General features: G+C 40.4%; 1 protein-coding gene across 3 annotated transcripts in view; it reads left to right on the top strand.

The window, feature by feature from the left end:
- The window catches only part of LOC111157134 (NHS actin remodeling regulator), a 331564-nt gene that overhangs the window by 279468 nt on the left and 26785 nt on the right, over window positions 1-25311 (top strand). For all 3 annotated transcript variants that reach the window (XM_022518380.1, XM_022518379.1, XM_022518381.1), the window contains exons 2-3: window positions 1141-1293; window positions 5750-5883. In XM_022518380.1, coding sequence (XP_022374088.1) covers window positions 1141-1293; window positions 5750-5883 — 287 coding nt within the window. The remainder of the gene's footprint in view (window positions 1-1140; window positions 1294-5749; window positions 5884-25311) is intronic.

Below are 25311 nucleotides of genomic sequence, written 5' to 3'. Positions count from 1 at the left end.
AAAAAAAAAAAAAAAAAAAAAAAGTCTGGGGCACAGGAATAAACAGTTGGGCAGAACACGCCCCAAATCATACACTGGGGAGAAGAGGGAAAGGAGAAGAGGGAAACAATGAGACTGGGAGGAATAGGGGTCTGGTTGGGATAGCAGGTCTTGCAGGTGAGGCCCTCTGGGCCAGTTCTCACTATTCCTGAGGCTGGCAAGCTGCCCAGGTGCTCAGGAGTTCCTCTGTGCAGCAGTTTCCTGACCAGAATCCTTCTGCTTAGGACCAGCTTGTCCCATGAGAATTTATCTTAAGATAAGTTTATCTGGGGATCACTCGTAGGTGATCTCCATGCCAGGCTCAGTGTGTACATGAAGACCTAGGGTGTGTTTGGGGGAAAGAGGCTTTTTTCCCTGATGTCTTGGATGAGTTGCAAGGACGGCACCCCTCTCCTCGCCTGCACTGTCTGTGGTTTCCTCAGCTAACCCCAGTACCCCTGGATTGGGTTCTTCAGTGCTTGTCCTTGCCCCTAGATGAAACTAAGGAAGCTGGGCAGCGCTTTGAAAGATGGCAGGCAATGGAGTTGGCAGGTGGAGAGCAAGATAAAGCGAAACAGTAAGGGTTGGGGGCCAGGGGTCACAGGAGACAGGAAGCAGAGCAAGGGAAAAGTAAAGTTCAGCTGGGCTTTAGGAGCAGGTGTGCAGAACTATAATTCTGAGGCCCTGTGGCCAGAAGACTGGAGCTAGGGTGACCTTTTTGACTCACTCCTGAGGCTTTTCTCTGTATTCTTGGAAGGCAGGACCCCGCCCACACCCCCCGCCCCCCGCATCCCACTCCCAAGCATGGATGGCCAAGAGTCCGTCCAGGTTGATGAGCAACTGTGACAGACAGTGCAAAGAGGTGTGGAGAGAAAGTTAGCTGGTCCCAGGCAAATGGTGGGTGTCCTGGGGTCTCCCATCCCTTAGCCTGGGGGCGAAGGTGGTCTATTTCTATACTGTAAGCCACAGACCTTTCTCCAGCCTTTAGTGCATTCCTAATATGAACGCAGCTCTCTGAACTTCTACTCCACCCAGACCCCACCCCGACCCCCACCCAGGCTCTGCCCAGGCCTAATTTAAAGTTGTGATGTATAACGCCCCATTTCTCTCTCTGCCTTGCAGCCGTCTCCAACCTGGACATTGAGAGTAAACTGAGTGTGTACTACCGTGCGCCATGGCACCAGCAGAGAAACATCTTCCTCCCGGCCACAAGGCCACCCTGCGTGGAGGAGCTGCACCGCCATGCCCGGCAGAGCCTGCAAGCCCTGCGCAGAGGTAACTGGTCCTGAGCTTTGCGGGGCTTTTCGGAGACAGAACTCAGAGCTTGTCCCATCAATTCTAACACCTCACCTTGTTATAACAACTACTTTGAAATGCTCCCTTTTCTACACTGAAAACAAATTCATGGGTAATATAACCTGCTTATACATGTAATTAGAAATAGCACTATGGTCTGAATATGTAATAGAATTTAAAAGGAAAATTATTTATAATATTTGCAATATATAAATGCCTGGGCACGACTACACTTAAAGACATCACAAAGCAGTCAGATGTTGGTGCCTATAAATAGGTTTGGATTAAGTAAAGATAATCAGAAGCCATTCTGAACAAAAAGTAGAGGGAAATGAAGGAGTTCGAGGCCAGGAGGACACAACCATAAAAACTGGTGCATTGTGCATACATTAAACATGAGCAACCCCCCCCCCGCAAAAAAACCCCACGCCTTTGGGTTATAGTTAAAAGAGAATTAGGTTTGATTCAGAAGTAGGTTCTAGGTTTTTTCCCTCTCACAAGAAATGCTGGTAGCACACAGGTGGGACCTAGGGCACTGTTTGTTTGTTCAGGACCCTCCTGTGCCTTGTAGGACAGCTGTCATCCTTGGCTCCCGCCTAGTCCTCTAACAGCCAGACCCTCCCTCAGGGGGTGTGCTCCTGTTGAGAACCAGTGACATGGGCCATTCTCCAACAGAGCACGTGGAGGCCTAGTGAGGTCAGCAAACTTGCTCAGAGTCACATACATCCCATTAGGTAGAATGCCAAGACCCTGATCCAGGCCTCCAGACCCCCAGCCAGAGCTCTTTTCCTCCTCACTACACACAGTGTCATGGGAAAATAAATATTTCTCTTTCTCTTTCTCTCTCAGTCCTGAAAAAGCCAGAGATAGGCACAAGGCAGGCAAGGTAGAAGGTAGCCGCCTTCTCTTACTTCCCGGTGGCTTAAAGCCATTGTAGTTGGGACAAGATTAAAAACTGGCATTATCCTTTTAGAGCCCCCCCTAAGTTGGGTATCAGAAGTTGGCACGCCAGCTTTTCTGGCCTTTAGATTTTTGCCGTGGAGACAGATGGTGGTGTCTATACCTTCAGTGCCTTTGTTCCAAATTCCCTATGCTCCTGTAAGGAATGATATTTTCCAAAAGTATTACAGTTCAAATTAAACACTTTAATGTCACCATGAAGATGGAGAAATGACATATTTGTTTTCAGTTTATGTTCTTCCACATGTTTATGACTTCTCCCTTTCCCCATAGCCCTGGTCTTCTCCCCCTTTAATGAAAGAATTAACCGACTAATATCCCTAACTCAGCTGTTTCTAAAAATTCCCCTTGGTTATTGGTAGCCGATACTGTGACACTTAGAAAAAAGAGTGATGACCAGTATCCTCTAGAAGTATTTCCGGCACTCTTCCTAATCACTTTGATTTTTTAAATTGAGTCACTTCAATTTTGTAGTTGGCTAAAAAGTCCTTCTTTACCAAATTTTTAGTGTAAGCACCTTCTGGAAATCTTCCTTAACATACTCACCGTTCCCTTGCAGCCTCTGTTAGGCACCCTTCCCATAATAATATCCTTTGCATCCTCCCAATCATGTCATTTATACACTTATATCATCACTAACCCCTTATAGGCCTGTCTTCCACCATTAATCCATGAGCAACTCAAGAGCTCAGATGGCATCTTATTAATTTTTTTATTCAAATCACTTAGCATGAACTTGACATAGAGTATGTCCTCAATGAATGTGTGCGTAAGTAAATCAAATTCTATAGAAAAATGGTTGAACATTGAGGGCAGAGAATGATGACAGAGGAATCTGATCATTCTCACTAAATACTTTCTCTGATCCCATCATCAGAGAGCTTGAGTTACGTTAGCCCTTTAGACATAATTATTTTTATCCCTTTATTATTATTCATAAGTCATCCCTGATTAGATTTTCCAGATTCGACCAGATAACATTAAGCTGCTTGGTAAGCTATCACATTTCACCGTGTTGTCGGGTTTGGACTTAATGATAGAACTGAGGAACAGCAAGTGCCAATATCAATTTTCTCAGAACTTCCTCCTGGGGGCTGAGAGAGGGATATAAGGCCTCCTGGGGGTTTGGAAGGAAGATTGTGGAGCTGCTTCTTGTCCTCCACAGACTGGCTTTCTTTGAGGTTCTCTCAACAGCAAATCTTGGGTGTAGTAGTTTTAATAGCACTGCAGAGAGCCATAAACAGGAATTACAGGCATCATAGAATTAAAAACATGCAGTGTGGAATTAAAATTAGAAAGTGACTTTTTTTTTTTTTTTAACCTTGTCCAAGAAACAGCAGCTTAGCGGGGCATCCATCAGAATACCACGCCTGCCATCTGGTGGCCGTGACTAGCACCGACCGGGCGACAGCCCTGCTCGGCAAACAGGGCAGTGAGCTTCCCCGGAGGCTCTCTGGACAGCTGGAAGATCCTGGCTTCCACCAGGACTAGGGATAATGAAGCCCAGACGAGTAAAGCTGTGGTGGCAGCAGTACTGTGCTCCTTTTGGAGCTGAGGCTAAAAGGAGAAAGCAGAGGGCTGAGATCAGAGCCTAGAAACTGGCTGCTTTCAAGATCCGCTCAATAGCAAACCCCTCAACATAGCCTACTGAGGCCAAGTGCTGCGCCACACCTGGGACGCGGTGAGCAGTAACTACCACTTGGTCCCTGTCCAGAGGGAACGCCTGTCTGGTGAAGGAGCCGGACAGGTAAGCAGGGGACTTCGGCGCAGCACCGTGGCTGCTCAGAGGAGGCACTAGTCGTGCCAGGGAGCTTCAGAGAAGGCTTCCCAGAGCAAGTCACACCTCACTGGCTTTCAGAGTACTTAGAATTGGATTTCCCCCTTCCCCCCTTTTTCTTAGCAATTCTTTATACTCACAGCCAATGATGGCTTCTTTAAGGGATGCCATCGTTTATGTTTGTAAGACAGGGAGAGAGATTACCAAGTGGCTGTAAAGAGACATTTCTATTTTATATTGTCTTCCAAGTTTCAGGGCTGAGGTCTATGATCCACTGGTCTAAAGGAATACGGACCAAGGGTCTACTGCAGTTCCAGACTCTAGCGGGTGAATGTTCTCCCGACCATAGCACCAGAAAAAACATTAGTAGGGAGCCACTAATCTAGCCTGCCTCCTCCCAGCCCAGGGCAAATGAGAGAGATTTGAGAAAGTGTAGGAAGGGAACCACTAAACGGGAAATTGAGTTCATGTCTCCCTCCTGACTCCCTTCCTCTGACCTCTTCCTAACCAGTGACACCTGTATTCTACTCCTCATTATGTATTTTAAAATGTAACTTTTTCCTTGTGCTGTCCATTTAGAAAAGCCCATTATTGGCTTGCAGAGAAAAAAGAGGATGGCACTAGAGGTAGACACTTCAACAAAGAAGACATTTATCTCAAAAGGCTTTCTGATAACCACTGGCTGGGCCGCAGTTTGGCACAGACTACCTCTTCGGAGACTTCGTGTCTTGGTTAGACGAGGAGGACCCAGGCATGAGTGTGGGCCGGAGCTGCAGGCTCGGTGGCCTTCAGTGTGGCCGGTGTGTGGGGCAGGGTGTGCTCTGTAGCTCACTGAGACACCCAGAAAGCTAAACTGCTCTTGGGCTCTCAGTGATTCTTGTTACGAAGTCAGGACCACTTCATCCCACAAACAGAAATGTCTTGGCTTTCCTCAGAGGTAGCTTTATTTCTAAATCAGACAACTGTCATCATTAGGATTCCTTTACTTTCTCTAGGAGCCTAGGATTTCAAAGCCCTCTGAGTGTTAGGCATGACAGAGCTTAGATGGCTGCAATGGTGTGCTGCTCACAGGCTCTCTAGAAAAGAAAGTGTAGATAAAGAAATAGATAGCTGGTGGAAAGATAGATAAAAGCCCTAATGTGTAACACTCACTAATTTCTGTGATGTAAATACCTCCACCGTGGCCTACTTCAAGCTACCAATAGTTTAAAAACTGGCCTGCAAAATTCCTGACCACGTAGCAGTCAGCAGCCCTGAGCCGGGGTGAGCCGACTCCCTCACCCACTGAATGGCTGGGAGCATCCGCGCCTGCCACTCCCCAGGAGGCTCTGGCATGGCTGTGCCTACCATCCCCTCCAGCATCAACGTCAGCTATTGTTCTAGACTTTTTTTTTTTTTTTTGCTCATGTTGTTTTGAAATGAAGCATGTTGAAAATATACTGCTTTTTCCAAACTCAAGATTGAGCCATCTCGTACAAAGATTATGAGATGGGCCCGCTAAAATGTAAGTGCCCCTTTTCCTATTATCGTGAAATGAAAGTTTAGCTTGGAACCATTCTGAAAATCTTATTTGGTATAAGGATGAGCTAGATTAGGAGAAACTCACTTTTTTCTAGCCGTTTGCTCACCCTCCCAAGGGGGAAAGAGAAATGGACGATGCCAAGGACGTGTCCGTATTATTGCTTTTTCTGCCCCCAGAGCACCGGAGCCGGAGTGATCGCCGGGAGCAGAGAGCCGCTGCCCCTCTTTCCATAGCGGCCCCTCCACTGCCAGCCCATCCCCCAGCTCACAGCCAGAGGAGGCGCGAAGTTAAGGATCGGCACTTCTTAACGGTGAGCTTGGTGGCCAGCCGACAGCCCTGGCCTTGCTCATCAGAAACCATGAATGGGTCTTGGGAGTCCATTTCCTTCCTCCTAATGGAAGAGCCTGGGCCACCTAAGAGAGCCAAGTCATGGGTATTTGAGAGTGACTGGATTTTTTTTCCCCTTTCATTCATGTGTCTTTTGGAGAATAGAGTAGGAGTACATAAGTTTTTTTTTTACTTAACTGGTTGCACAATGCAGCAAAGCCATAATAATTGAGGACTCTGAAATCAGGGGGACAATTTTGCCTCAAACAGGAGTTTTTCTGTATAGAGGCAGAAAGATTTAGAGCAGGTGACTTCGGTGTCCTCAGCCCCTCATCTGTAATTTGGGGATATGAGTAGCACCTCACTCATAAAGTTTGAGGGCTAAACGAGATAAAGCCTGGAAAGAAGGTAGCATGGTGCCTGGCACGGAGTAAGAGCTCAGTAAATGTTCACTCTCACCGGGCAGGTGCTAGTGCAGATGACTCGGTGGGGTGGGCTGTGAAAAATCACCGTCTGAAGATGAGCCATGTCATGCTTTCATGCTTCCCCATTCTATAAGGGAGGCTAGGCCTGCCGGGTCATCAGGTACCCGAGTGTCCTCATCACTGCTGGTGATGGCAGCTTTGCCTGGGTGGATGTGGTTCTAACTCAGCCCAAGCCCCCAAGTACCAATGACAGATGAAGCTGAGCCCAGGTCAGAGCACCTACAAACATCACCACCACGAGTGCACTTTCTATGGCCTCGGCGGGGAGAGGTGAGCGCTGTGTGCCCCCGAGAAGGGCATCACTGAAGTGAGAGACTATGATTTCTATGACCAAATCAGCCCACATGGCTGGACCCCTGCTCCCTTGTCAGTACAGTTTGAGGCCCAAAGTCTTAAGAAGTTACAAGTGTGGGTCCAAGTTGAGGTTTTTACTTGAAATTAAGCTTCTGTGTATGGTAATAAACCCTGCACCCTTCTGGCTTCTACGATACACAAAACAGATACAAAATATTTGGACTGCGGGATGCCAAACATCCAGCTGAGAACAGACTTCATCTAAATGAACATACCCAGATACAACAGTAAGTGATGTTGACCAAGACATAGATATTTTTCCTACCTGTGGCTGCACCGTGGGCTCCATGTCCTTCAGGCTCATCGAGGCTCCTCAGAGCTGTGTCACACTCAACTACGCTGCTGCAGTGTAGCCCAGGGATGAGGAAGGAAGGTGAGAGACTCTGAGGGCTTTCTAGGTCTTTACATAGAGCAGTTACACATGCTAGTCATTTGTCATAAAAGCCCCTGCTCGACAAAAGTTTTATTAAGCTCAAATCTGCTTGCAAAAGCATTTGCTTTTAATGAGGCATTTCTGCATAAAAATGCTAAAAATATTTTTCCATTCATTATAACGTGTTTTGTGGCTCATTAAGTTTTTTTTTTTTTTTTCAGGGGGGCGGATGGGAGAGAATAATGTTGAGCATTTACAGAAATGACATAAAAAATCACCATTTGTCATAATCTGCATAATTTTTAATAATGTCTAAATACCAAAGTAAGACTATAGGAAAAAGCCTAAAATAATGAATAAGAATGAGGGTGCTTCATTTACCGAACAAGCATTAATAAGAGGAGGAGTCTAGAGCAAACTTACGTAAACCAGAAAGTGTACCCATCTCAAACGATAATACTTAAAATCGCCCCAATTACTTAGGAATACTGTTTCATTTATTTGATCGAGTTTGGGTCACCAAGTTCACTGGAAGATCTTCCATTCAAGTTCTATCCCTCAGACCTGAAGGTGATTCAGAACAGAACACAGTTCTATGCACTGAGCTTTTAAGAGCCGTAGACTGCTACCAGAGAAGAGGCTGCAGGTACAGGGACAGGAAATTTGCAACCACATTGCTGGACATTTTCTTAGAGAGCAACAGGAAAAAAGCATTCATAGTGAGATTCTGATACACAATCTTCCACAACTCTGCAAACTGTTATACTGTAGTTTGGTCATTAAGGGTATAGACTGTGAAGTCAAACTGCCTGGATTTGAATATCAGCTCTACCATCTATTAGCTGTGTGACCCTGAACAAGTTAGTCATTTTAGTGTCTCCGGGATAATAGTGATAGTACCTCATAAGTTTGAAACAAAGACTGAATGTGTTATTACATTGTTAATACATGTAAATAGTACCTAATGCATAATAAGCACTTGATATGTATTAGACATCATCATCATTGTTAATAGCCAATCAAGTTCATGGTGTATCATTGATATTGTAATAAGATGATGGGTCTAACTAGGTTTCAATCCCAGCTCTACAATTTCTTCGGTTGCATGATTTTGAAAAAGTTTTGAGTCCCAGTTTCTTTATCTGTGAAATGGGAATGATAACTTCAATTTTACAAGGTTGTTAAGATTTAAAAGTGTTATATAAATACAATTAAATCATGTATATATGAAAAAGTCCCTAGTGTAGTGCCTAAAACATACAAATATCTGAATCTATATTCATAAACACTTAAAATCAAACTCTTACCATCAAATGAAAAAGCCTGTAACATATTCACTAATAAGACTAGAGGAAATATAAGTTATTGTACTCCTTCTAGAGGGCAATTCCCAATATTTATCAAACTATAAGATGTTAAATTATGCTAAGTGAAATAAGTCAGACAAATACCACATGATTTCACTTGTATGTGGAATCTAAAAACCAAAACAAATGAGCAAACAGAAGCAGGAAGACCCATAAATACAGAGAACAAACTGATGATTGCCAGAGTGGAGGGGAAGAGGAGATGGGCAAAAGGGGTGAAGGGCATTGGGAAGCACAAGCTTCCAGTCATGGAATGAATAAGTCATGGGGATGAAAGGTACAGCATAGGGACTATAGTCAATGATGCCGTGATAGCATTGTACGGTGGCAGATGGGAGCTACACTTGTGGAGAGCTCTGCATAATATAGCATAGGTTGGTCATATCACTGTTGTACACCTGAAACCAATGTAACACTATTTCTCAATTATACTTCAATAAAAAAATAAATAAAAGGGGCAAAAAAGCCCTTACAAGATGGGGTACCTGGCTGGCTCAGTTGGCAGAGCGTGTGTCTCTCAATCTCGGGGCTGTGGGTTTGAGCCTCACGTTGGATGTAGAGATTACTTGAGAAAATAAAATCTTTACCCAAAAAAACCCCCTATAAGATATTCATACCCTTTGATCCAGCAATTCTATATCTAGGAATTTATCCTAATGCAAAGATATTTTCACTAGGATGTTCATCAAAGCACCGTTTGGAATAGGAAAAATAGTTACAAATATCTTAAATATCCAACAGTAGGTACTTAGTGAATTCTGATATATTCATAGGATAGACTATAGTATCAAAAAGTGTCACTAAAGAATATTCAATGACATGGAAAATATATATTTTATCATCAGGGATTTTTAAGTAGTGTAAAAATTGTGTATGGTATCTATGAGTGTATACATGAGTATATATACATACATGCATAGGGAAAAAGGCTGGAAGGCTCTATACCTGTGCTTCCCAAACTGTGTGATGGGGTCCTCCGAGGCACTGCAGTGAAATCCGAAGGGTGCACTGGGATATTTTACATTTTCAAGAGGTACAGTGTCCTCTGTTTCTGATGATGGCTCCAAAGTAGCCTCATAGATCTTGCAAGTGGAAAGAGGGGTTGCTTGGTTTCTTGACATGTAATTTAAATCAGAAGTTCCGAGAGGAACACAAAGGAAACTGACCAGCCAACTTAGCTTAAAACCCACTGTCAGCTGAAAATTCAAGGTCTCTTTCACAATTGTAAAGCCCATCTTGGGAATCCTCATCCTTCAAGGGTGGGAAAGGAGATGATTTCAGGCCTAGATGGTTTTCCAGAGGAATTCCAAACCTTCCAAGTCCAGATAATACCAGTGCTCTATAAATTATTTCAGAGCATTGAAAATAAAATAGAACTTCCCCATTTCTTTTATGAACATGTTATGAAAATTTGACACCTGAACCTGATAAAGAATGGAAGGGGGGGAGGGAAATATAGACCAATATCACTCTGGTTATTAATGCAGAAATAATAAATGTTAGCAAATAGAATACCACATTAAGAAATTCATATACCATGACTAAATGGGATTTATTCTATAAATAGAAGGTTGGTCCAATATTAAGAAATATATTAGTATCATATACTAATATATATATTAGTATATGTATTAGTAGATTAGTATTAGTGTATATATATATAGTATTATATATATGTATATATATATGTATATATTTATGTATATATATGTATATATATGTATAAATTTATAAATATATAAAAATTTATATATATAAACCATATATATATATGTATATATATATATGGTATCATATACTAATCATATACTATCCAAAGGGGGAAAAAACATATGATTATGTCCATGGATGCCAGAGAGGCCTTAAATAAAATTCAACATGTATTCTTTATAAAAAGACTTGAGAAAATAGGAATTGAGTGGTACTTCATTAACATGATAAAATATACATATCTTAGTCCTAAAGCCAGTCTCTTAATGGGGAAGCACTAGAGGCATTTCCAGTAAAATCAGAAACAAGGCAGAAATGCTCACTATCTATCTCTGCTACTAATTAATATTATACTAGGGAGATTAATCAATGCAACTGGACAAAATAAATCAATTATAGGCATAAGATTTGATAAGGAAGAAGTAAAGCTATATCTAGTTGCTGATGATATGATACTATAGGATCTTCCTGGTAGAGGATCAATGATAAAAGTAATTCAAACACAGTAAGGTAGCAGGATACAAACACACAAAAATCAATAGCCTTCATTTACACAAATGATAGCCAATTAAAAGACCAACTAATAGAGAAAACTCCATTTACAGCAATAACAAAGAAGATTAAATACTTAGGAATTAATTTAACAGAATGTGCAAAACCTGTATGAGAGCAACGACAGCATTCTTTTAAAACATAAAATTAGATTTTCTCAAATGGAAGGATGTCCCCTATTCTTGGAAAGAATGATTCAGCATTATAAGTAGGTCAGTTCTAAGTTGATTTATAAATTTAACACAATCTCAATAAAAATACCAATAAGCTTTCTTTTAAATGGAGTTAGACCCATTGATACTAAAGTTCTTATGGAAAAACATACAAGAATATCCAGGAAAACACTGACAAAGGAAACCAATAAGGGGTAAGTAGCTCTACCTGGCATTAAAATATCCTTAAAGCCTTTATAATTACAATAGTGTGGCACTAATATATGAATAGAAAAATATGCTAGTAGAAAAAAACAAAATTATACCACTAGAAAAAAATACAAAGTCCAGAAATCAACCCAAATATATATGAAAATATAATCTATGATAAAGGCAGTATCCCAAAACTGAGGCAAAAGATGGAACAACTGGGTAGCCACTTGGTAAACTTGGTAAAAGACAAAATTTCATTAGAGTTTCTCAACCTTGGCATTATTGACATTTTGAGTCCAATAAGACGTTGTTGTGGGGGCTGTCCTGTGCACTGTGCTATGTTTAGCAGCACTCCAGGCCCCTACCCAAGAGATGCCAGGAGCACTCTTCCCCCTAGTTTTGACAACCCAGAATGTCTCTAGACACTGCCAAATGTCCCCTGGGGAGACAGAATTGCCCCTAGTTGAGAATCATGTAATTAGATCCATACTTCACACCAAACACAAGATTAAGCTCCTAATGGATCAGGGACCTAAACATAAAAACTGAAACCACACAAGTACTAGAGGAAAATAGGGGTGAATTATTCTTTAACCTCAGTCTTTAAATCTGACTCAAAATACAGAGGAAGTAAAAGAAAAGATTGATAAATCTGAACAGTAAATATTTTTGTATGCTCAAACACCATAAAGTCAAAACATAAGCCAAAATTGGGAGAAAATATGTGCAATATATACCATGAAGGACTAATATCACTAAGTAGATAAATACCTCTTTAAAATTGAGGAACTAAGAGGGGTGCCTGGTGGCTCAGTTGTTAGTATCTGCTTTCAGCTCAGGTCATGATCCTGTGGTCCTGGGATCAAGCCCTGCATTAAGCCCAGCATTAAGCCCCACATCGAGCCTCACATCGGGCTCCCTGCTCGGCGGGAAGCCTGCTTCTCCCTCTCCCACTCCCCCCTGCTTGTGTTTCCTCTCTCACTCTGTCAGCTAAATAAATAAAATCTTTTTTAAAAAATTGAGGGACAAAGAAAGGAACAAAAACATGGTAGAAAAATGGGGGGAAAGCCTTGAACAGACAATCCAGAAAACACATAAAAATGTTGCTTACACTTAAACTGTGCAAATGCACTCATAATTAGAGAAATGCAAACATTTATGTTGAGAAATCACTCATCACCTAATTAGACTGGCAAAAATTAAACAATATGGCAACGTAATCTGGTGAAACTGGGGGGAAGCAGGCACTCACAAACACTGCTGGTGAGAATGCAAACTTGGTACAGCCTATCTGGAGGGGAATTTGGCAATATCTAACCAAACGACATATACCCTTTTCGCCCTAGCAATCCCACTAAACATATACCTCCAGTATTACCAAAAGATTAATCATTGCAGTATTGCTTAAAATCAAAAGATACTGTAAATAACCAAAAGGCTATACATAGATGGATATATTAAAGAATTATTTATCTATGAGTGATATTAGCCCTTCTTCTGTGGCACATGTACCTGTATTGACGGAGTAAACTACAGGACAGCCACACAATGCAGTACCACGCAGCCGTAAGAAAAACGAGGAAGATCTTTCTGAACTAATAAGGAGTGATTCCAGGACATATTCTTAACTGAAAAAGGCAAAGCCCCAGGTTCCAGCACAGGATGGCAATATCGGAAAGCCTTGAACTGACCTCCCCCATGGAACACACTGAATTGTACCTATTGATAGAACAGTTCCTCCTTAAGAAGACCTGACGACTGACCGAACAGCTTCTGAGCAACTAAAGATGGAGAGAAGAGCGAGAGAGAGAGAGAGAGAGAGAACCAAAGGGAACCCCTACACTCACACTGTGAACAGCAGTGGGGAGGGAGAGTACTGAGGAACTGGGAACAGATCCCTCTGTCCTTGGGCACAGAAAAATAAAAGCCACAGTTTTAAAGAGCAAGTAGTATATAAAAGACACAACCCTAGAACTCTGCTGAGCGGTGAAGGAGCTGTGGGAATGTTCTCCAGGTGAGAGAGACACAGTTTATGTCCCATGTCACCTTAAAAGCCTAGAATGGAGCAGGGTCCAGCCTCCGTAATAGGTGGGTCTGGCCCCCACAGGGAGCTTGCAACCTCAGCAAGCCAAGGGTCCACAAGCCTGCACCAGTCTCAGTTGCACCGAAGTACAGGAAAAAAGAAAAAAAAAAAAAAGCCAAGTTTACAAGGGCCAAAAAACTGTAGGAACACTCTATTCCCCTCCACCTTAAAAGCCCATACGGGAACAGGATCCAGATGCTGTAAGTGGTGGGTCTGGATGCCATAACTGGCAGGCCTGGTCATCGCCAGGAGCTTCTGACCTCAGCAAGCCCAGGGTCTGCAAGACCACACCAACCCTGGTCACAATGGGACACAGAAAAAAAAAAAAAGAGCCATTGTTTAAAAGGGCAGAGGAACAGCTGGGATCCTCTCTCCCCCTCCACCCTAAAAACCCAAGCCAGAACAGGGTTTGGCTCACAGTTTGCAACCTCAGCTAGCCTAGGATCCACAAGCCCACAACAGCCCACAACTATCCTGTGGTGCTGGGGCACAGAAAATATTTTTGTTTCTAATTGAAAAAAAAACTTTATATTTTATTTTTAAAATCTGTCTTGTTTGGTTTTTATTTTTGTTCTTTTGGGTTTTGTTTTGTTTTTTCTTTTCCCCCTTCTTTTTAAATTTTTTTTTTATTTTTTCTTCTTTCTATAAAAAGCTACAGTTTAAAAGAGTAACTAACATATACTGCCACAGCTCCAGCCAGCCAGCGAAAGTCACCACACACACACAATCTACAGAAAGGACAACATACACAAGACCACTCCTTCATGTTTAGGAGAAGTAGCCTCTCTGCCTAATCCATAGAAACACCAAAAGTTGAGCAAAATGGGAGGAGAGAGGAATATGCTCCAATAGACAGAAAAAGATAAAAACCTCAGAAAAAGAAATGAAACAGAGATAAACAACACACCTTTTTTTTAAATAAAGATTTTGTTTATTTATTTGAAAGAGCAAGAGAGGGAACATAAGCAGGGGGAGTGGGAGAGGGAGAAGCTGGTTTCCTGCCAAGCAGGGAGTCCAATGCCAGGCTAGATCCCAGGACCCTGGGATCATGACCTGAGCCAAAGGCAGATGCTTAAAAACTAAGCCACTCAGGCGCCCCCCCCCCACTTTTTTAGCAATATGCCTAATAAAGAATTTAAAATAATGATAATAAAGATAGTGGGCTGCAGAAAAAAAGTGGAAGAATTTGGTAAGCCCTTCAATAAAGGTATAGAAAATACTAGAAAGAACCAATCAGAGTTGAAGAATACAACTGAAATAAAAAAACACTTAGAGGGAGAGTCAGTAGTAGATTAGAGGATGCAGAAGAATGTACCAGCAGTCTGGAAGACAGCATGATCGAAAGCGCACAAATTGAACAGCAAAAAGAGAAGAATTTGTTTAAAAAGATTTTATTTATTTACCTGAGAGACAGAGAGAGAGCATAAGCTGGGGGGAGGAACAGAGGGAGAGGGAGAAGGAGCCTTACGTGGGGTTCAGTCCCAGGACCCTGGGATCATGACCTGAGCCATAGGCAGACACTTAACCAAATAAGCCACCCATGCTCCCCAAGAAAAGAATTTTTTTTAATAAGGCTAGATTAAGCAATCTCTTGGATAATATCAAGTGAACAAACATCATGATATAGGGTCTTGAGAGAGAGAGAGAGAGAGAGAGAGGTGTAGAAAACTTATTTGAAGAAATAATAATTAAAAACTTCCCTAACCTAGGGAAGGAAACAGATATCCACTCCCAAGAAGCACAGAATTTTACACATGATGAACCCAAGGAGGTCCATACCATGGCACGCAGTAACTAAAATGTGAAAGTTAAAGAGAGAATTTTAAAAGCAGCAGGAGAGAAAAAAAATGTTAACTACAAGAGAAAACCTATAAGGCTATCAGCTGATTTCTCAGCAGTACTTTGCGGGCCAAAAGGGAGTGCATGATATATTTAAAGTGCTTGAAAGGAAAAAAATTTGCAACCAAGAATACTTTACTGGCAAGGTTATCATTCAGAGTTGAAGGCGAGTTAAAGTCTCCCAAACAAATGAAAGATAAAGGAGTTTATCACAGCTAAATGAGTCTCACTGGAAATGTTAAAGGGACTTCTTTAAGTGGAAAAGAAATAGCTATAATTAGACATAAAAAATTATGAATAGAAAAATGTAAAATATGAAAACATGCTTTAAGTGTGGAGAGGGAGTAAAAAGGAAAGAGAAGGGTAAAAGAAAATCAAGGGTTTTTTTTCCCCATTTTTTTAGACTGTGTTTGAACTTAAATGACCAAACCTCATGAAAACCACAAACACAAAACCTATAACAGATACACAAAAAATAAAAAGAAAGCCAAACACAACACTGTAGAACCTCATCAAATACAAAGAAAGAGAACAAGAGAAGGGTCAACAAAGAACTACAAAAACAATCAGAAAACAAATTTTAAAATGGCAGTAAGTACATACCTATCAATAATTACTTTAAATATAAATGGCTTAAATGCTGCAGTCAAAAGGTGTAGGGTGGGCAGAATAGATTAAAAAAGACCCATGTAGACTTCTGGGAAAGATGGTGGAATAGGAGAAGAGGATCCTGGGCTCATCTGTCCCACAGATACCACTAGGGAACACCCACATCAGTGTAAATAAACCAGAACAACTAGAAGACTGACGACATTCTCTCGCAGCTAAATGTAGAGAAGAGGCCACATCAAAGAGGATCAGAAGGACTGAGATGCAGTGGGGAACCAGACAAACCAGCAGGACTGCCCACAGGAGGGAGGGACACCACCAGCACAATGAAGGGAGAGGAGAGGACCCTGCACTAGGCACCTCAGGCATGGGGACTGCACTGCAAACATGAATCCCCATAACATTTGGCTTTGAAGGCCAGAGGTGCCTGGCTTTGCAAGTTTTTGTAATCAATAGGGCTTAACACCTGGAACTTTAAAAATCAGCAGCCTCAGCTCTGCAGGAGCTGGGAAGGTCACAGGGAACTGAGTCCCCACCTTTAAAGAGATAGCATTTAACAAACAGCCCCACTGAGATAAAGCATAGAAGCAATAGTTTGAAAACTTCCCGAGATATACTGAAAGATTTATTTACTAATGTCAAAGCATGTGCTGCAGGGGCAGGGAACTTTGGGAAACTTTTCCAAGAACAAAAATGCTGGTAGGTACCCCTTCCCTCCTGTGCCCCCCAGCCTAGATAAACGGACACCTGGTGGAACCACCAGAGCACAACACTCTCCACTTAGCTTGCTAACAGCTTGTGTCCAGCCCCCCTGCTCTTCTGCAGATCTGTCCCCTCCAATCCATCAGGATTTCACAGGAGTTCTCCTGGGCACCTGCAGCTCACCACCCACAGCAGGCTGGCTCGAACGCCTGGCCCCTGCGCTCTCCCTACAGACATACCCCTTCCAATATGCCCTTGGCCGGAGCCCATCCAAAGCAGTGCCAAAGCCTGGCTGTGTGCAAGCAGCCCCAACAGGAGACAGGACGACTCCAAAGTAACTCCTGGGGAAAATAACTGCACATACCAATATGACTGCAGCCCCAGCAATGGGCTGGGGGCAGACATGATGTCTGACTGCAGGCCCCACCCACGAATGAAAGCTTCTCAGGGCATAACACAGGGAAAGTGCCTTGCAGTTTGATGCTACCACAGCTCTGGGAAAAGCCTGATCTGACTCACCTTAAGCCCAAGGTGGCCACAGTCTGGCCCACTAACAACATAGTAACCAAACCCTGCCTATAACAGGCAAAGAGAGCCATTAGAGACAAATGGACTGAAGGCAAATACAGCACAGCCACAACAGTAGGAGGCATGCAACACATATAGGAGACAGACCTGAAGGGCCAGGTTCTGGTGAACAGGGAATGTTGTGCTGCAGAGCACTACAGGACCTCTTTCTCATAAGGCCACTACTTCCAAGAGGAGGACACATGGCTGATTTTCCTAACATGGAGAAAGAAACACAGCGAGTTAGACAAAATGAGAAGACCCAGGAATATGTCCTGAATGAAAGATAAGGACAAAAATGAAGCAAGAGGCAAAACAAAACAGAGATAAGTAATATGCCTGATGGAGTATTTTAAAGTAATTGTCATAAAGATTCTCACTGGACTTGAGAAAGGAGTGGAGGACCTCAGTGAGACCCTCAAAACAGAGACAGAAAACATAAAAAAGAACCAATCATAGATGAAGAACTTAATAACTGAAATTAAAAACACACTACATAGAATAAATGGTAGACTAGAGAAAGCAGAAGAACAGATCAGTGACCTGGAGGACAGAGTAATGGAAAGCAATCAAGCAGAACAGTAGAGAAAAAAAGAATAAAACATGAAAATAGATTAAGGGAACTCAATGACACCATCAAGTCTAGTAATATTAACATTAGAGGGGTTTCAGAAGGAGAAGAGAGAAAAGGGGGAGAAAATTTATTTGAAGAAATAATAGCTGAAAACTTCTCAAATCTAGGGAGGAAAACAGAAATCCAGATGCAGGAGGCACAGAGAGCCTGCAACAAAATCAACCCAATTACCAAGACAGTAATTAAAATGGCAAAATGTAGTGACGAAAAGAGAATTTTAAAAGCAGCAAGAGAAAAGAAAACAGTTACATTCAAGGGAAACCCCAAAAGGCTGTCAGCTGATTTTTCAGCAGAAGCTTTGTAGGCCAGTAGGGAGTGACATGGTAGATTCAAAGTGCTGAAAGAAAAAAACCCTGCAGCCAAAAATACTCTGTCCAGCAAGGCTATCATTCAGACTAAAAGGAGAGATCGTTTCCCAAAGAGACCAAAGTTAAAGGAAACCACGACCACTAAAGCAGCACTATAAGAAATGTCAAAGGGGACTCTAGAGTGGAAACAAAAGACCCTAAGAGTAAAATAAGTAGGAATCACAAAAGTAGTAAACATAAGTGTATCTATAAAAATCAGTCAAGGGACTCACAAAATAAAAAGACGTAAAGTATGACACCATTTACCCAAAATGAAGTGGGGAAGAGAGTAAAGAATGGGTTCAAACCTAGGTGATTATCAACTCAATATACAGTGCTATATGCAGAAGGTGTTATATATAAACCTAATGGTAACCACAAATGAAAATCCAGTAATACATAGGTAAAAAATAAAGACAAAGGAATCCAAAAATATTACTAAAGAAATCCAACAAACCATGCATGAAGACAGCATGAAAGGAGCAGAGAAGAACTACAAAAACAACCATAAAACAAAGTAACAAAATTGCAATAAGCACACACCTGTCAATAATTACTTTGAATGTGAATGGACTAAATGCTCCAATCAAAAGATATAGGGCGACGGAATGGATAAAAAAGCAAGACCATCTATATGCTACCTACAAGAGACTCATTTCAGACCTAAAACCATATGTAGATTGAAAGTGAAGTGATGGAAAAGCATTTATCATACAGATGGAAGTGAAAAGAAAGCCAGGGTAGCAATACTAATATCAGACAAAACAGACTTTAAAACAAAGACTGTAACAAGAGACAAAGAAGGACACTATAAATCATAAAGGGAACAATCCAACAAGAAGATGTTGTAAATATTTAGGCACCCAACACGGGAGCACCCAAATGCATAAAGCAGCTAATAACAAACATAAAGGAAATAATTGATAGTAATACAATAATAGTAAGGGACTTTAACACCACACTTACATAAATGGATAGGTCATCCAAACAAAATGAACAAGAAAACATGGCTTTGAATGACACCTTGGACCAAATGGATCTAGCAGATATATTCAGAACATTCCATCCTAAAACAGCAGAATACACATTCTTTTAAGTGTACATGGAACCTTCTCCAGAATAGATAACATGTTAGGCCACATAACAAGTGTCAACAAATTCAGAGAGACTGAAGTCATACCATGCATCTTTCCTAACCACAATGCTATGAAACTAGAAACCAACTATAAGAAAAAATCTGAAAAGGACAGAAATACATGAAGGTTAAATAATTGGGCACTAACCAATGACTGGGTCAACCAAAAAGTCAAAGAGGAAATCAAAAAATACATGAAGACAAATGAAAATGAAAACACAACAGTACAAAATCTTTGGAATGCAGAAAAATCTGTTCTAAGAGGGAAGTACATAGCAATACAGGCCTACAGAAAGAAGCAAAAAAAAATCTCAAATTAACAACCTAACTTTACATCTAAAGGAGCTAGAAAAAGAACAAACAAAACCCCAAACCAGTAGAAGGAAGGAAATAATAAACATTAGAATGGAAATAAATAAAACAGAAACTAAAAATAATAATAGTAATCATTGTAACCAGGAGCTGGTTCTTTGAAAAAAAATAACAAAATTTATAAAAACTTATACACAATTCTCAAAAAAAAAAAAAAAAAAAGAAAAAGAAATACAAAGGACTAAAAGAGAGTATTATGAAAAAGTATACACCAACAAATTGTACAACCTAAAAGAAATGGATAAACTCCTAGAAACATATAACCTTCCAAAACTAAATCATGAAGAAATAGAAAATTGAACAGACTGATTACCAGCCATAAAATTGAGTGTGTAATCAAAAAATTCCTAACAAATCAAAGTCCAGCATCAGATGGCTTCACAGGTGAATTCTACCAAACATTTAAAGAAGAGTTAGTACCTATTCTTCTCAAACTATTCCAAAAAATAGAGGAAAAAAGGAAAGCTTCTAAATTTATTCTATGAGGCCAGTATTACTCTGATACCAAAACCAGATAAAGACACTACATAAAAAGAGAACTATAGGCCACTATCTCTGATTAACATAGATGCAAAAATACTTAACAAAATAGTAAGAAATGGAATCCAACAATACATTAAAAAATCATTCAGCATCATCAAGTGGGATTTATTCTAGGAATGCATGGATGGCTCACTATTTATTAATCAGTCAATATGATATATCTCATCAACAAGAGAAAGGGAAAAAACCTTATGATCATTTCAACAGACGCACAGAAAGCATCCAACAAACTACAACATCCATCCATGATAAAAACCTTAACAAAGTTGGTTTAGAGGGAACATACTTCAACATAATAAAGGCCATATATGAAAAACCCACAGCTAGCATCATATGCAATGGGAAAAAACAGAGCTATTCCTCCAAGGTCAGGAACAAGATAAGAATGTCCACTCTCACCACTGTTACTCAATATAGTACTGGACGTCCTAGCCACAGCAATCAGACCACAAAAATAAAAGGCATCCAAATTGGTAAGGAAGAAGTAAAACATGCACTATTTACCGATGACATGATACTATATATGGAAAACCTGAAAGACTCCACCAAAAAACTAGAACTGATGAGTGAATTCGGTAAGGTTTTAGATAGAAAATCAATATACAGAAATCCACTGCATTTCTATACACTGATAATGAAGTAGCAGAAAGAGAAATTAAGAAAACAGTCCCATTTACAAGTGCACCAAAAATAATAAAATCCCCAGGAATAAGCTCAACTAAGGAGGTGAAAGAGCTGTGCTCTGGAAACTATAAAGCATTAATGAAAGACATTGATGATGACACAAATGAAAAGATATTCCATCCCTATGGACTGGAAGAACACACATTGTTAAAACATCTGTACTACCCAAAGCAATCTACAGATTTAATACAAATCCCTATCAATCTACCAAAATCATTTTTTCACAAAACTAGAACAAACAATCCTAAAATTTGTAGGGAACCATAGAAGACTCTGAATAGTCAAAAGCAATCCTGAAAAAGAACAGAACTGGGTGTGGTGCAAAAATAATGAATACCGTTACGCTGAAAAAATAAAAAATTAAAAAAAAAAAGAACAGAACTGGAGGTTTCACAATCGCAGATTTCAAGATATATGATGAAACTATAGGAATCAAAATGGCATGGTACTGGCAAAAAAAGAGACACAAAGATCAACAGAACAGAACCGAGAGCCCAGAAATAAACCCACAATTATACAGCCGATTAATCTTCAATGAAAGAGGCAAGAATATGCAATGGGAAAAAGTCTCTTCAACAAATAGTGCTGGGAAACTGGACAGCTACATGTAAAAGAATGAAACTGGACCATTTTCTTAAACCATACACAAAAATAAACTCAAAGGGATTAAGGACCTAAATATGAGACCTGAAACCATAAATATCGTAGAAGAGAGGACAGGCAGTAATTTCTCTGACACCAGTTGTAGGAACATTTTTCTAGATTTGTCTCCTGAGGCAAGGGAAACAAAGGAAAAATAAACTATTGGGACTACCTCAAAATAAAAAGCTTCTGCACAGCAAAGGAAACAATCAACAAAACTAAAAGAACCTACTGAAGATATTTGTAAATGACATATTCAGTAAAGGGCTAGTATCCAAAATATATAAAGAACTTACATAACTCAAAACCAAAAAATAAACAATCCAATTAAAAATGAGCAGAAGACACGAACATTTCTCCAAAGCAGACATATTGATGGCCAACACAGGAAAAGATATGCAACATCCCTAATCATCAGGAAAATGGGAATAAAAAACCACTATTACCTGTCAGAAAGGCTTAAAATAAAAGACAAGAAACGACAAATGTTGGCGAGGATGTGGAGAAAAAGGAACCCTCATGCACTGTTGGGAATGCAAACTGGTGCTGTCACTGTGAAAAACACTATGGAAGTTCCTCTAAAAATTAAATTAGAATTACCATATAATCCAGTAATTCCACTACTGGGTATTTACCCAAAGAATACAAAAATACTAATTCGAAAAAATATATGTACCCCTTTGTTTACGGTAGCATTATGTACAATAGCCAAATTACGGGAGCAGCCAATTGTCCATCAATAGACACATGGATAAAGAAGAGGTGGTAGATATACATTACTCAGCCATAAAAAAGAAGGACATCTTGCCATTTGCAACAACATGGATAGATCTAGAGGGTATAATGTCAAGTAAAATAAATCAGAGAAAAGCAAATATCATATGATATCACTCATATGCAGAATTTAAGAAATAAAACAAATGAACAAAGAAAAAAGAGAAAAACCAAAAAATAGATTCTTAACTATAGAGAACAAGCTGACGGTTCTCAGAAGGGAGGTGACCGGGGGTAAAAGCGGTGAAGGGGATGAAAGAGTGCACTTGTCATGATGAGCAGCACTGAGTAGTTATGGAATTGTTGAATCACTATATTGTACACCTGAAACTAATATAACATTGTATGTTAACTATACTGGAATTAAAATAAATTTAAAATTAAATCTAAAAAATTTTTTAAAAACAGCATGCATAGTAGAAAAATAAACAAGATCCATCTATATGGAATATTACACAGCCACAAAAAAGATGGCATCATGCCACTTGAGACAATATGGAAGGACCTACAGGATATTATGCTAAGTGAAATAAGACTAAGACACATACCATATGATTCACTCATAAGTGAAACCTAAAAAAACCCTCAAATAAATGAATTAACAAAAAGCAGAATCAGACCTATAAATACAGAGAACAAAATGAAGATCGCCAGAGGGGAGGGCTGTGGGGGGGGGTGGTTGGGCAAAATGGGTGAAGAGGCTCCCAGTAATGGAAAGAGTAAGTCATAGGAATAAAAGGGACAGCCTAAGGAACACAGTCAATGGTACTGTAAGAGCAATATAATGATATGATGGTAGCTACACTTGTGGTGAACACAGCATAATGTATAGACTTGTCAAGTCACTATGTTATACACCTGAAGTAATATAACATTGCATTAACTATACTCAAATAAAAAATGTAAACATGAAGTTAAATGTTTTTTTTAAAGAGGTAAAGCCCAAAAGAGTGTCTATTGTACGCTACCCTTCATGTTAGAGAAAAGGATACAGAAGAAAATATACAGGTATCCATTTATTTGTGTAAAAGAAATAGTCTTTTAAAAAAGAGTCAATTTTGCTATAACATAATATATTCATCCCTAAAAATCTCTACATTATGCAAAATTCCACAATAAAAACCAGAAGGTTTATGGGGGAACATGGGGTACAACACTCAGTAAACCTCAGACACACACACGCACAGAGATAGGAACCTAATTTTAAAAAAAGCAGCAACACAATTTTACAACATTAAATAGTTAAGAAATATAATACAATAAACATGTCACTTTACCTAGAAAAAGCCTTGAAGTTTGCTTGTGGAATGGTGATCAGGATGGCTATAGCTTGTGAATTGGTGCAAAGGGGTAGAAGGCTGTAGTCCCAGGTATGGATGGGCGTGACTTCTAAGAAACTGGTGAACCAGGGGGACTCAGAGATGTCTACAGTATGTGCATTTTACATATTCTTACCCAGCTCAGGTCAGCTGGGTATACTTTCTGGGTTCACCTAGAATTTCGCATGCATGAAACTGTCCATAAACAAACACGAAATACTCATGAAACTCCAACTGTTCTCTAAGATATATCAATCACAGTGGCACAAACCTGCTTTTTTAAAACAAGCATTACTGCAAAACTATACAAGAAAGACAAATCGGAAAGTAATGAGACTGATTTACCAACAGGCGGTAAGTGGGAACAGACTAGCAAGAATGGGGGATGGGAAGGAGGTAGTAGAGTCAAGGGAGTGACACTTCTCTGAGTATATTTTTGGGGTAGGTCTAACTCTTAGAACCCAGGTAATGTTTTACATACTAGCCCCCCCAATAAATAAATAATATGAATCAGAATGTGAGGAGAACCCCAAATGGAAAGCAAACAGCAACAAATAAACCTAACTATATTTCAAATGAATATCATAATCACACTGAAGGAGGTGGGAAAGGAAATAGGTAAACAAGTAACTCTGGAAAGAAGTATTTTTGTTTTGTTTCATTTTAACCAAGAATATTTACTGATGGATTGATGAATATAATTTTAAATAGAATAAGAAGGCACAACCATGAATTCAAATAGTATTCAAACACCAAAAGAGGGAAAAGCCATAAACTTAGGAACTTAAAATATTCAAGTCAAAGAGCCTCTGAGGTACTGAATAGATAAGTATCAGACAATTCTTCCCTTTTGTATGATTCCTGTATTACATCACTTGATCACAAAGCCAGAATGGTACTTCCGTAGAATTTCTCATTCGTTTATACCTCAGCCATCCCACCTGACTGCTCCTCTGTTCCCCATTCCTCTCCCTTTCCTTTGCAGTGATATTCTTCAGCCATTCCCTTCAATTCCTCCCCAAGGAATTGTGTGCACATCTTCCTTCCAAAGCAAGGAAGCAAGCAAGCAAGTGATGAGTCAGGGGAAGTGAGCCATGGGCAGATATACGAATGAACAGATTTGGACATTAGGATGGCGACTGCGTGATTCAATGAGGTCTTTAAGCTGACTTGAGCAAATAAGCTGCTCTGGCTTGCAGAAAGGTCCATAATGCCACATCGTATTGTGCTACCAATGCCAGATCCCATGTTTCTAAGAGGTTAACAGTAATCTACACAAGGAGATACGTAGTCAATGTAACCAGGCAGCTAATGGGACAATACAGTCAATGCTTTGGACCTCCTAGCGTGATCATTTGGCAACCGCAAAAAACTTCAGGATCCTGAGGTCAATCTCTAAATCTCTTGGACAGATAAATTAGGCATAAACCATGTGGCAGAGATGGGAATACAGGAGGCATTTAGGGTGCCCTAGCTCCTTGTTCAGAAACCCATGAGAAGGTCCCCAAGCATACTGTCAGAGAAGCCACTCTGGTGATGACTGTGCCTCCAAGCTGAGCAAACTGCAGGCATGTGGCTATTTTCTGAAGAGGAAGAGTAGCCATATAGGTACTCTGGGTGTGGAGAATCAGAGGCCAGACGTTGAGGGAACTGGGAAAACCACCGAGAAGTTTGGCTTGACACCTTTGACCTTTTAAGATGAACATCTCCATCCAGCAGTCCTTTGATGACAGAGCAGACTGCAGGGGACCAAGAGATGGTCATATTCTCTGACAGAAATGCTGATTCCCCAAAAGTTCCTGGGGATATAACTTCCCAGAGGCTTATTTATGAGCAAAAGTAGATAAAAACTACCAGACCATAGAACAATCTTGCCAAGTTAGATATGTATTTAACAGGCATAGCTTGGGGTGCCAGGTAAAAAAAGAGGAAACTCAGGCATAATAAAAAGCAGG

Source organism: Enhydra lutris, unplaced genomic scaffold, assembly GCF_002288905.1.
Source record: "Enhydra lutris kenyoni isolate GAN:26980312 unplaced genomic scaffold, ASM228890v2 scaffoldscaffold52, whole genome shotgun sequence".
Classification (NCBI taxonomy): Eukaryota; Metazoa; Chordata; class Mammalia; order Carnivora; family Mustelidae; genus Enhydra; species Enhydra lutris.
The sequence above is the reverse complement of the archived record's forward strand: the minus strand, read 5'-3'. Positions and strand labels throughout refer to the sequence as shown.